This window comes from Patiria miniata, unplaced genomic scaffold, assembly GCF_015706575.1.
Source record: "Patiria miniata isolate m_02_andy unplaced genomic scaffold, ASM1570657v1 HiC_scaffold_13, whole genome shotgun sequence".
Taxonomy (NCBI): Eukaryota; Metazoa; Echinodermata; class Asteroidea; order Valvatida; family Asterinidae; genus Patiria; species Patiria miniata.
Window position 1 is genome coordinate 18,761,701 of NW_024037051.1, and position 13,546 is coordinate 18,775,246.

A 13,546-nucleotide genomic window follows, 5' to 3' on the forward strand; every position below is an offset into this window, starting at 1 on the left:
TTCAAAATCCACCAGGGGTTTTCTGTAGGACTTTGAAGGATTGAGGAATGCAGAGCCCATTGACTTTGACTTTACATAGGGCTCGTGAAAGTGGATGTAAACTCACTCCCTAGAAACCTAAAACCTCTCACCCTCTCTGTCTCTGGCCTTAATCCTTCAAAATCCACCAGGGGTTTTCTGTAGGATTTTGAAGGATTGAGGAATGCAGAGCCCATTCACTGTGACTTTACATGGGGTTTTTGAAACTCACTTCTAAAAAAGTCTTAGCCTTTCTGTGCTTCTGTGCCTCAACCCTTTGGCTCCTGTAGGATTATGCGGAATTCTGGAAGGTGAATTTGATGCATTATTTGTCGGTAGCGCACTCCTGGAAAAAAAAATCTCATCCAATTTGTACCTCATTTTGGATAAAACCAGCTACATGTAGATCTCACCCATGCAACAGGAGGCTAGAATTTATCGGGGAAAAATTCAGTATACTCAGCATGGGTGTCCCAAAGGTTAAGATAACGCCTCTAATCGACCCTCATCCAAACCCCACCCCCTTTTAAGGGCAAGCGGAGGCGGGACGACGATGAAGACGAGGATAGAGAAGAAATTAAAATGGATGTGAGTTCAAGGAACTTTTGTTGTTCGGAATGTCATGTCAACGAAAAAAAAAGAAAAAAATACTGCTTGCAATTTCGCAACCCCAGCATCCTAGATGCCTGTCGTTGTTATTAATTTGCGTTATTTAGTTTCTCTCCTTCCCCTCCATTCAGTTTATTGACACCATAACAGCAAGTATGTTGCATGCCACGGGAAAACTACAACTTGATTCATTTGCCCCCGCGGCTTTTCCTTGTTTATATCCAAGCCAAAATTTTTGATGGCACTGTTTATTGAAGTAATGATCTTTTCAGAACTGAGACGATTGTGGCCTGGTATCAGCTTGCTTTTTTTCAAAAGATAATTCCATCATCGGCTTCTACTTTAAAACAAACTTTTTTTTGCTACTGTACACAAATTTAAAAAGCCGATCTTTTAAACCTCCGTTAACGCTCCAGTCAAGATAATCTGCATGCGTAAAGGCCGTTTCATAGTCGGTGCAAAAGTGAAAGGCAAACGTCAATTTCAGCTCTTGCGAATTGCGACGCCACTGTTTCACGACGTCAAGTTTTTTTTCCACAAAGCATGAAGATCGAAACTGGTCTTACGCTTGACTATCTGTAAAGTCATAGTGAAGTCGTATATGGAAATGTAAATTATAAATTTCTTATCAAATTTCTTCAAAGAAACTTAAACCTTTCTCTCAGTTACTCACAGAAGTTGTAGTTCTTCCCCCTTCAGTTTTCATAGTGACGTAATACATGTCGTTATACGCCCCCTTCTTTTGCGTCTAAAACCTGTCATCCATTCTTGATAGTTGCCGCAAGCCTCCTGCAACAAGTGTCTGTGTTCTCAATTTGTTTATTAATTTTTGCATGGCCACAGAGTACATGTGCCTGCTGTCATTTTGTCGTATGTCATCCTGGTCTGACAATAGATGAACAAGAAAGCATTGTTCCGAACAAAGTAGAAGAAATCTACAATGTAACTCTCATTTTTCGTAGAACAAAATTATTAACAGTCTGCATGCTGGAATCCCCCCCCCCCTCCCCCCCATTTTCAGATAAATTTCATTTGAACAAGTGTCTAATGAAACAAAGCTGTCAATTTTTTTCAATGACAAAAAAAAATAAAATCACTTTTCAAATTTTTATTGAAACAAGAAAATTCAATCTTTGTATACATTGGACTTATGTTTAAAGACATGCTTGATGAAATTGTATTTGTAATTGAGAAAAAAATTGAGATCAGTCTAATGTGTGATGAAATTGAAGACCGTCTTTTATTTACCCCCCCAAAAAAAAATTAGATGAATGCAGGATTAAATTGTAGAGTGAGATACCGGTATGTCCTAAAACTTGATGAGTTTTCCTGTTTTGCGTGGAGTTATAAATTGATTTAGTGAATCTCTAGAAGTTAATTACTTTTTTCCCTGTTACAGTTGAACACCATTTATAACAAGGTCTTTCGGACTTTACAAATTACCTTGTTATAAAGGTACCTTGTATTATCAGTAGTGGAAAACAAAGGAAAGCAAATGAAAACAAAGACTTTGGGCCTACCATTTTCCTTGTTATAAGCAGGATGTTGTATAACAAGTGTTCTCCTTATCAGAGTTCCACTGTAAAGTTGTTTCAGTTGTCTTTATTTTTATTGTTCAGTGTCTCAAGATGTGCCGCTGTAATTTTTAATTTTGGCTTGTGAGGAATGAAGCTGCTTTGCCTGAATCAAAAACGCTTTAAAAATAATTGAAAACGTGCAACAATGTAGCATGTCTGTGGACAGATTTTGATCAGTTTGTTTAGTTCAAAGTTGTCAAAATTACATGTGTTTTTGTTGTGATTGTTCGTAGCATTTGTTTTTAAGCCGATTAGATCAGGCAAATGACTCATGGAAAAAAGACTTCAATGCTACTAGAAAATGAAAAACGTGGTTTATAAAGTTCCAACACATTGTTAAAATTTCTGTTGTATACATGCTAAATTTTCTTAGTTTAATACCTGTGTCGTGTCACACACAACTGTTATATGCCAGGTTTTGCCCTACGCCTAATTTATTTCTAAAGCATGCTAGATCTGGAGGCCAATTATGTGAAGCACATGGTACTGAAATGGCTTCAGAGACAACCCGCAATCAACTTATTTGGTTTTTCTTGGTTACAACCCGATACTTTGATGATGTTCTTTGCCAACATTTTGTCCCCTTTCCTTATTTGACTAAAAAGTTGTCTGAGAAAAGATACTGATTGCCCAGATTGCACTAAGCACAAAAAGCTTTACTTAAAGGTGACATACAACATTTTCTTTTGCTGTAACTTTTAGAAATGGATGGGTTTGGGGGTTAGTATACAAATACAACATGGTTTGCAGGGAAATAATGAAAACTAATAACCCCGAGGTGTTGGATGATTGGGACTATCTCCCGAGGCGAAGCCTTTTATGTTCAAAAATGCAGTTTCATAGATTAGGGCCAGCTTACTGAAAAAAAAAAAATTGTCAACAAATATTTGCCAAAAAAAAATTTTTGGTCAAGATTATTTATTTATATATTTGTTTATGTTTCGACAGCCGAAGAAAAAGTACGAGGAGCAACCGGCCTTCGTCTCGGCCTGCGGAGGCAATCTCCACGACTACCAGTTGGAAGGACTGAACTGGCTGAGGTACTCCTGGGCTCACCGGCTCAGCTGCATCCTGGCTGATGAGATGGGACTGGGCAAGACCATCCAGACCATCGCATTCCTGTACTCCCTCTATAAGGAGGTCGGTATAGCAGAAGGGCATGGTGCCATGGGCGTCGCGAAAAGCAAAAAAAAAAAAAGAAAAAAAAAAAAAAAAGAAGAAAAAAAAAAAAAAAAAAAAGAAAAAAAAAGAAAAGAAAAAAAAAGAAGAAAAGAAGAAAAGAGAAAAAAGAAAAGAAAAAGAGGCGCGAAGTCATAGTGGTGTAAATTTAATGAGTTGGGGGGGGGGGGGAATGTCCCTGCCCCCCTCTAAAACTGATAAGTCAAGAATTTGTTGAGAAATACAAGAATTTTTTTGGGAAAATATGTTTTGCCCCCCCTCTAAAAAAATCCTGGCGACGCCCATGCATGGTGCCTGTTAGCCCTTGGTGTTTGATTTCAAAGGCCCCTTGCAGTTGATTTGACATGCTGCGCTGTTGTATGATCTCAATGCAATGCATGCAGAGATGAAACTTTTCAGATTTTAATCTGAAATCAGATTCTTTTTACTTTTCCCAATGAAATGTCAGATTATTTAACGATCCCACAAAAGTTATTATTTAACGATTTTTCCACAAATTTTTTTTTTTTTTCATTATGATTTCCAAAAAAGGTCCATGAAACTTCGATGAAAACGGCATGTAAAAATTGGCACAAGTGTAAAAACCCTAGACAAACACTGATCAGGTCCTTTTCCCGCTGGAGAAAAGGTTAAATATTGACCTATGACGTGGAAAAACTCACTGGGTCCCAACGTTCATGCGCTGCACTGCACCGCTCTGCGCTGCGCCGCTCTGCGCTGCGCCGCTCTGCGCTGCGCCGCTCTGCGCTGCGCCGCTCTGCGCTGCGCCGCTCTGCGCTGCGCCGCTCTGCGCTGCGCCGCTCTGCGCTGCGCCGCTCTGCGCTGCGCCGCTCTGCGCTGCGCCGCTCTGCGCTGCACCGCTCTGCGCTGCACCGCTCTGCGCGACCCTGTGGCAGCTCAGATCCAAGGTCCAATTTCAGATTTGTTTTTGCCAAGGCCAGTTTCATCTCTGTAGCATGAAACTTGTTAGGTTCAATGATGTAACCTGGAAAACCTAAAGCTGCCGTGTAAGTCTTATAGTATAGAGCATGCAACGTGACCCTAAAAACCTGCACGATTTTACAGTAGCAGAATGCATCCAGGCACCGTGTAGAGGATGTTCAACGTGTGTAACGTCCTATTTGTTTGCAATTATTGTGTGTCCTGTTTTGCTTTATGCAGTCTAGGGCAGTAAATGATTTCTGGGAAAGAAAGGAAATCATTACAGTTGACAACATATTGGAAATGCAATGTATAAGGAATTGATGGAAAACACCAAAATTTGACCTCAACTTCCGTTTAAAGGGAATATACATCATTTGCTTTTGCTGTAATTTTCAGAAATGGATGGAATTGGGGGGTTGGAAATATATAGCAAATATATAGCAAATATAGTTACACTGACTTTTTTAAGGTTTTGGGTTCGAAAATGCTATAAAAACCAAGAAAAACAATTATTTTCCTGTAGCCTGGTTCCCTGACTCCATATAAGAAGAAACAGAGCAGTTTACATACATTGGGGAATTGTAAGGTCAGGGAACCAGTCTAGCTGGCTTGTACCCGTTCATAGGTGTGTAATCGATTGCAAACAAGTGCGATGGTCAATTGGGGCAAGTATTTGAAAAAAAGCCAGTTTTTTTCCAACGCTGATCGGCCGACCAGCGTTGGAAATTGATACAAAAATACCATTTTTCTTGAAAATGACAGTATACCAGGTGCCATGATTTTACAGGATGCTTTACACTGTCATTCACTAACAGTCCAGCAAGGTATTTCAAAATGATTTGGTAGTTTTATTTTTTGATGTTTGCAAATGTTGTATTTTCCCTTTAAACTTTGGTTGAGTACAATATATCTGATTGTCCAAAATATTTTGTTACAATTTGTTTAATTTTAAGGCTGCAGATTTTCTTCTTCTTTTTTTGGGGGGGGAAAGGAGGGGATGGTTATTATGTAAGGCATTACTTATTGAAATGACTGCTTTTTATGTGATTATTAAAGTCATAGTACCTTATTCCTTGCATTTAGGGTTTGAGCAAGGGCCCCTTCCTGATCAGCGCCCCCTTGTCCACCATTGTCAACTGGGAGAGAGAGTTTGAATTCTGGGCACCAGACTTCTACGTGGTCACGTACTGCGGTGACAAGGACAGTCGCGCTACCATCAGGTATGTAGAATTCCTCTGTACATTTTGCACTTATGATTATCATTTTGTTTTTAATGTGCACAGAAACCTTAACCACTGGACGATGGCATTATTTGTGACCTGTTCTGTCAAAAGCAGACGCTTCTGGGCAGAGGTTGAAATTGAGATAGGGCCAAAAAAACGCTGTGGGATGATTTTTATCGACTTTCAAATGTTTGCATATTTGTAATCCTGAACATGTCTAAAATATATTATTTAAGTTTGAAACCCTAATTCGAACTCTACGTGTACTATTTTTGATGATTTTGATAAGGTATATCACTTTAAAGAAATAACTGTTTTGTGACGTTCATGGCCATTTTCTCTGTTTTCTACTTTTCGACACAATGAACTTAAAAATAGCATAACTCTGCCCAGGAATGACCGGTTTCAAAAATTAAACCACCTATTAAAAGGAAAAAGAACATATGTTAACAAAATGTAAAAATATCATTTTCGACCTTTTGCCCAGAAAAGTCTGATTTTGACAGAACAGGTCACATTTTTGCCGAAAATGATTTGTTGATTTTCAAAAAAAGGGCAAAATGTAGCAGCCAACTTTTGATATATATATACAAACGCCACAAACGGTTGGGTACAGTACTGTACAACATCTGATTGCCTAACTCAACCTTTTTCAGAGAGCACGAGTTCTCCTTTGAAGAGGACGCGGTGCGCGGAGGCAAGAAGGCTTACCGGATGAAGAAAGACAGCGTGGTCAAGTTCCACGTTCTCCTGACGTCGTACGAGTTGGTCACCATTGATAACTCCACCCTGCAGTCTGTGGACTGGGACGTTCTGGTGGTGGACGAAGCTCATCGACTCAAGAACAACCAGTCTAAGGTAAAGCTCAAATCTCATTTCCGTTACAACAAACGGGCCGATCCATCTTGGGCAATATCATGTGTGCCTCTTCGACGCCACTCTGCATTTTCCAGGGGCCAATTTCATAGAGCTGCTTAAGCACAAAATTTGCTTAAGCACAAAAACGTCTTGCTTAATAAAATCAGGTTACCGGCCAAAACTCCATGCGATTGTTATGCTAAGTAAAAAACAGCTAAATACCAGTCACAAGCAATGTACATTACATGGAGTTTTGGCCGGTAACCTAATTTTACTAAGCAATGTTTTTTCGTGCTTAAGCAAATGTTCTGCTTAAGCAGCTCTATGAAATTGGGCCCAGCTGTGTGCGTCAGTCGTGTGTGTACGTGCACTACATACACCCTGAGGACAGACAGACAAAGGGAGAAACAATAGATTCTTTGTTGTCCTGAAGCGTTCATCTTTTGTTGAAAATGTTCCTTGATCGTGCGTTTGTGTGCTGATAGTCTATGGGAGAGTGTTATATTACAGGGACAAAGGAAAAGACAATGCCTTGTCCTCGAGTATTATGTAAAACATGACTGTGTGCATGCATGCTAGACTTTAGTGTACACATGTTGGATGTTTGTGCACGCATGTCTGACGTTAATCACAGCTGTGATCAGTCTAAGCACGGATACTTCTGAAGCACTTTTCTTAAATATTTATAACGGTAACACTGTGAATACATTACACCATTAGAACGATCTGAAAACCCCTTTCAACTGGTGTATGGTTGTTGTATGGGCAGCCAAACATACAACATGCTAGCTTGCTGATAAGCAGTGAATAAATCTGTGTTGAGTGTGTTCTGCGTGTGGTTTCCTAGTCGACTTAAGTCACCTATGGTAAGCAGCAGGGGGGTAGTCCACAAATGTCGCCCATGGTGAGGAAAGGGTTAACAATGGCAAATACTCCAAAGCTGTTGTTCAATCTGGACAAAAGTGTGAGGGTAAAAAAACTCAAACAAATACTGATATTTTCCCAATCTGTTGTGTATTTGCAGTTCTTCAGGGTCTTGTCGGCGTATACCATCGGCCACAAGCTGCTGTTGACCGGTACCCCGCTACAGAACAACCTGGAGGAGCTGTTCCATCTGCTCAACTTCATGAGCCCCGATGAATTCTCGTAAGTGTCACACTCGAAAACAGCTCACAGCAAAGAATCGGGATCAATTCCAGAAATGTTGGAGTCTCCCTAGCCTATTTGGATATGCTCACATCAACTGATGGTTTATTTTTTCATCTCTCCCTCCAGAAATCTGCAAGTGTTCCTGGACGAGTTTGAGGACATCTCCAAGGAGGATCAGATCAAGAAGCTGCACGACCTGCTGGGGCCTCACATGCTGCGACGTCTCAAGGCCGACGTCCTGAAGGGCATCCCATCCAAGAGCGAGTTCATCGTCAGGGTGGACCTCAGCCCCATGCAGAAGTACGTCCCTCAACTCCATTCTCTCCAGCCGAAAGTGTTTTGTGTTCTTTTCAAGTTCAATGCTTGCTTCAAGATCTTACCAAGTCCGTGGGATGTTTGAATTGTTAGCTGGTGTTGTGAACAGAAATGATTCGAATTTGAATCGTTTGTTTGAAAAGCAACTCCAATGATGTACTGAAAATGGAAAAATACTGTGCTTACATTTGTTGATGCGTATTAGCCCATCAGCACCTATGAACACTGTAAACGCATGTTGTCTCGAGTAATTGTGAGAAAAATTCACAAACCACTCAGACGGGACTTGAACCCACGACCTCCTGTTTGTGAGTTTACAGTGTTTATAAAAATACGTCGGTGAAGGCCAAAACCCAATATTGAATTCACATCACTCCGACTTATGAATAACAATGTACTTTGATCTTCAAAAAAAATACTGCAATTTGGCTGTAGGCGGCACTTAAGGAATTTATATGAGGTATGGCTGGAAAAACAATACTGTAATCCCAGGATCGTCACTAATGAATCCATGGAAATATGCCAACATTTTAATGAAAATTAAAATTCATTGCCTGTAAATAAAGTTAGGTCATGCAGAAGGCACCAGAGAAATGCATGACTTAACCAAGGTTTTTTTTAATGTTTTTTATCTTGCGATCCGTAGGAAATACTACAAGTACATTCTGACCAGGAACTTTGAGGCCCTGAACACCAAGGGCGGAGGCAACCACGTCTCCCTCCTCAACGTCATGATGGACTTGAAGAAGTGTGCCAACCACCCCTACCTGTTCCCAACGGCTGCTATGGTAAAACAAACAAATAATATTCGAAAGAGAGAATGATATGGCCTTGATCACAATTTTATCCGCAAATTTTATTCCAGGTGGAACCCAGCACTTTCTTGCAATCTTACATTATCTTGTCCTTAATAATGAAAGGTTTGCAAGCAAGCAAGCACAACACAGTTCTGCAAGACATCGGGTTTCACCTCAACGAGATCTGGCTCCCACTCCTCCAGACTGATGGGTCTCCTATACCCTAGGTCCTCAGCCACCACCTTAGACTGATGGGTCTCCTATACCCTAGGTCCTCAGCTACCACCTTAGACTGATGAGTTTCCTATACCCTAGGTCCTCCCTCTACTGACACTGCAACCCTACTGTCCCACTCCAGTGGGCACCAAGCTTGCTCTAGGATCCCATCTACTTGGCATCCTCACAGGATGCAACTTCTCACTTCATTGATTTCGCCTTTTGCTACTTAAGCATTCACTTTCTTAGAGTTTAGGCACTCTCCTGAAGACGGTCAGAGCATACTGAGCGGAACGTCAAGTTTATACCTCTGGTTCTTTTCAGAACCATTCTCTTAGTTGAGAAATTATTCGCACATGGTGTTTCCGCAAACCTTTCATTATTTAGTATCTCCACCATGCAAAGCCTCAAATCTTACTTATCTTGTCCTTACAATCAAGAATCAACGTCTCTTATTCCACCACCAGAGGTATAATTCACCATTGGACATTTTTTGACTGGTTACTTTTTTGAAGGGACAAAAACTGAAATGCTTTCTATATGTGTGAAGGAATTCGGCACGTTACATGTCACTTCTGAAAATTTGATTGTGCTGCTTAGAAACTGTAAACAATAAAAGGCCCATGCAATGTAATTTGTTCTAATGCAAGACTTGAAAATGCACCTCTGTGTCCCATTTAGCCTTATTCTCAAATTGTTTTGCCATTTTTCAAGGTTATTTCGGTGCCTTTTTTGTTTTATATGCTGATAGGAAATTCCATAAAGCAAAACTGTGATATCATTCAGCTATTTAAGCACAAAAAGTTGCTAGAATTTTGGAAATTTTGCTGTCGTACATTTTTTCTTCTTAGGTGATTCGTTATTGTGTCAGTACACACGGGATTAAGCCAGTGAGCAAACCTTTCTCACAAATGTTTCCATTTGGCAAATTTTGGGTTCACGATTTGAACAGAAAACTCCTAAAAAGTTAACAGTGTCTTCATGAAATGGCATCACAGCAATAGCCCCCTCAGTTGTCTGGAAATTAACAAAAAATATGTTTAAGAAGTGCCCAAAAAATATGTTTAAGAAGTGCCCAAAAAGGGATGTCAAATAACTTTCATACATTTTAGAGGAGTAGAATGTTGCACAAAATGAGTTCCTCGGAGAAATTCATCGCATGGACCCTAGTACTCAATAACAGAAGCACTATTATGCAAAGCCATCATACAGCGATAACACGTGAACTGACAAAATTGTATGGACATCATCGTGCACTTTTGCAGGAGGCACCGCGCATGGCCAACGGTGCCTTTGAGCCCAAGTCCCTGGTCAAGGCCTGCGGCAAACTCATGCTGCTGGAGAAGATGCTGGAGAAACTCAAGGTGGAGAACCACAGGGTGCTCATCTTCTCACAGGTGAGTTACTAAGCATCGTCGATATCAGAATTCTCAATAATTGATAGTTCGGAAATCCAATATCGAGAATATTCGATATATCGATTATCCCATGTAAAAGTTAAATACCATTAAGATAACACTTTGATTAAGAAAAAAATGTTAAGTCCCAATTTTCCAAGGCTTTCTCTGGAGCATATTGCTCAAACTTTTCAAAACAAATCTCAGCATTGAGAGTTTGTCCAGAACGGGCGGTAGCTTTTGCGGTTTTACATTGGGGGAGACCGCGAATTCTAGCGAACGCAGAGCACATTGCTAAGGAAGTTGGGACGTATTGAACATGTATTAAGTTTGGTGAAATCAATCCTATGCCGAGTTATGAGTTAATACGAGTTACCCTTCCTAAGATGCGTCTCAGCGTTTCATGAAATCAGCCCCAGGACCCAGACTCGAGTCTGTCTTGAGTCACAATTTCGGTCTCAACTTGAATCTTGTTGACAAAAGACTCGGACTTGGACTTGGACTCGACTACCATAACTCGGTCTTGACACTGAGGACTTGTGATTCACATATTCTTTACCAACAGTACCTTTTTCCAAAACGTTTCAAAATAAAATTCTGTTTACTTTTTGGTCACCATGGTGATACGAATAATGCTCATAATTCGTACATGTTTTACTGCAAGTACTTCAACTTGTCTGTGAGAAAAGAGTTATTGAGTGTCAACGCTTATTAAGTTTTACATCCAAAAGCAAACTTGAATGTGATTTTTTTTTATTATCAACCCCAACATCATTATTTATCACAGAATGTGCCAATTTTAATATTTTTCTTTTCAAATAAACCACAACAGATGACGAAGATGCTGGACATTCTGGAAGACTTTCTGGAGGGCACCGGTTACAAATATGAACGTATTGATGGTGGCGTCACTGGTAGCATGCGACAAGAGGCCATAGACAGATTCAATGGTATGTCTAAGCATTGGTAATTTTTGTGGGAGACACTGTTTATGTTTGCCGTTAGAATATCTTCTCCGTACAATCAACATAGGGCAATTGTGGAAAAGCGTCTGGCTCAAGAACACAAGCACTGTGATTCCCTTCTGATTCACTTCTGCACACAAGTCAAAATCACACTTGGAAGGGAACAAATACAGTAAAGTGTCTTGCCCAAGAACACCAGCACCATGCTCCCCATAGAGGTTCCAATCCACACACTGCCACACATGAGAAGGACACAAAGTTACCTATTTGTACTCCTGGGTGGACAGAGCCAAATTGTAGTCAAGTGTCTTGCCCAAGAACATAAGCATTTGCTCCCCATAGAGGTTCCAATCCACACACTGCCACCAGAGTTGTAATGACTCGAGTCAATGACTCGACTCGAGTCCGACTCGAGTCACAATTTTTGGTGACTCGACTCGAGTCCCTAAGGGCAAATGACTCGACTTGACTCGAGTCACTGCGAGCAAATGACTCGACTCGACTCGAGTCCCTCATCAGAATGACTCGACTCGACTCGAGGAAGGCTAATGAGACTCGAGTCCCAAAAATAAAAGCAAAACTTTGCAAAAAATATTTGCAATGACTTACGCCGGTGCCGGTTTTTGTTCACGTCATGTTAGAATGTTCGTGAATAATGTATACATATAAATACATGTACGTGGTTTGATCAGTGTCCCCATTAGTTGGATGACGATCAGCTAGCACCCCCTTTTTATTTTCATTAAGAGGCAAATGTGGTGTCGCCACATGTAGTAGCCCGAATGTAAAATTTAAAAAGCCAAAAAATGACTTTCTCTCTTGTGTTTATTTATTGTATAGTGCTCAAATATTTGTGACTCGAATTTACTCGAGCTAAATACTTGACTCGACTCGACTCGACTCGACTACACACTGTGACTCGACTCGACTCCACACTGTGACTCGACTCTACTCGACCGTCTTGACCTAATGACTCGACTTGACTCGACTCGACTCGAGTCACTTCTTTAAAATGACTCGACTGGAGTCACAAAAATCAGTTACAACTCTGACTGCCACACGTGAGCACAACACACAGTCACTTATTTGTACTCCTGGATGGAGAGGGGCAAATTACAGTCAAGTGTCTTGCCCAAAGACACAAGCACCATGTTCCCCATAGAGTTTCCAATCGACGCACTGCCACACATGAGTAGATCACAGTGACCTATTTGTACTCCTGGATGGACAGAGCCAAATTGTAGTCAAGTGTCTTGCCTAAGAGCACAATCACCATGTTCCCCAAAGGGGTTCCAATCCACACAGTGCAACACATGAGTAGGACACTCAAAAATTATTCATACGCCTGGGTGGAGAGAGGCAATTGTAGTAAAGTGTCTTGCCTGGAGACACCAGCACCATGTTCCCAGTAGAGGCTCCAAACTACACACTGCCATCCATGGGTTGGAGACTCACTTACCTTTTCATACTCCAGAGTGGAGAGGCAAAGTGTAGTTAAGTGTCTTGCCCAAGGACATAAGCACCATGTTCCCCATAGGGGTTCCAATCCACACACTGCCACACATGAATAGAACACACAAAAGTTATTCATATGCCTCGGTAGAGAGAGGTAATTGTAGTAAAGTGTCTTGCCTGGAGACACCAGCACCATGTTCCCAGTAGAGGCTCCAAACTACACACTGCCATCCATGAGTTGGAGACTCGCTTACCTTTTCATACTCCAGAGTGGAGAGGCAAATTGTAGTTGAGTGTCTTGCCCAAGGACATAAGCACCATGTTCTCCATAGGGGTTCCAATCCACACAGTGCCAGACGTGAGTAGGACAAGCAGTTGCCTGATTTTACTCCTGGGTGTAGAGAGGCAATTGTAGTAAAGTGTCTTGCCTGAGAACACAAGCACCATGTTCCCCATAGGGGTTCCAACCCACACAGTGCCACACATGAGTAGGACAAGCAGTTGCCTGATTTTACTCCTGGGTGGAGAGAGGCAATTGTACTAAAGTGTCTTGCCTAAGAACACAAGCACCAAGACAACTTTCCCCTGTTTCACTCTTTTCCCCAGCTCCCGGAGCAGAGCAGTTTGTCTTCCTCCTGTCCACCAGGGCTGGAGGGTTGGGCATCAACCTGGCCACGGCCGACACGGTCGTCATCTTCGACTCGGACTGGAACCCCCACAATGACATCCAGGCCTTCAGCCGCGCCCATCGCATCGGCCAGTGCAACAAAGTCATGATCTATCGCTTTGTTACGCGGTTCTCCGTGGAGGAGAGAATCACGCAGGTAAATGCTAGCAATCAATCCCGTCAGTGTTAATCCTGGC

The 13,546-nt window shown here is 41.4% G+C and overlaps 1 protein-coding gene across 2 annotated transcripts in view; it reads left to right on the forward strand.

The window, feature by feature from the left end:
- The window catches only part of LOC119721455 (chromodomain-helicase-DNA-binding protein 4-like), a 71,587-nt gene that overhangs the window by 20,765 nt on the left and 37,276 nt on the right, over positions 1 to 13,546 (forward strand). For both annotated transcript variants that reach the window (XM_038191535.1, XM_038191536.1), the window contains exons 13-21: positions 3,153 to 3,344; positions 5,391 to 5,527; positions 6,187 to 6,388; positions 7,413 to 7,534; positions 7,664 to 7,837; positions 8,499 to 8,640; positions 10,131 to 10,262; positions 11,095 to 11,212; positions 13,289 to 13,506. In XM_038191535.1, the coding sequence (XP_038047463.1) occupies positions 3,153 to 3,344; positions 5,391 to 5,527; positions 6,187 to 6,388; positions 7,413 to 7,534; positions 7,664 to 7,837; positions 8,499 to 8,640; positions 10,131 to 10,262; positions 11,095 to 11,212; positions 13,289 to 13,506 (1,437 nt within the window). The remainder of the gene's footprint in view (positions 1 to 3,152; positions 3,345 to 5,390; positions 5,528 to 6,186; positions 6,389 to 7,412; positions 7,535 to 7,663; positions 7,838 to 8,498; positions 8,641 to 10,130; positions 10,263 to 11,094; positions 11,213 to 13,288; positions 13,507 to 13,546) is intronic.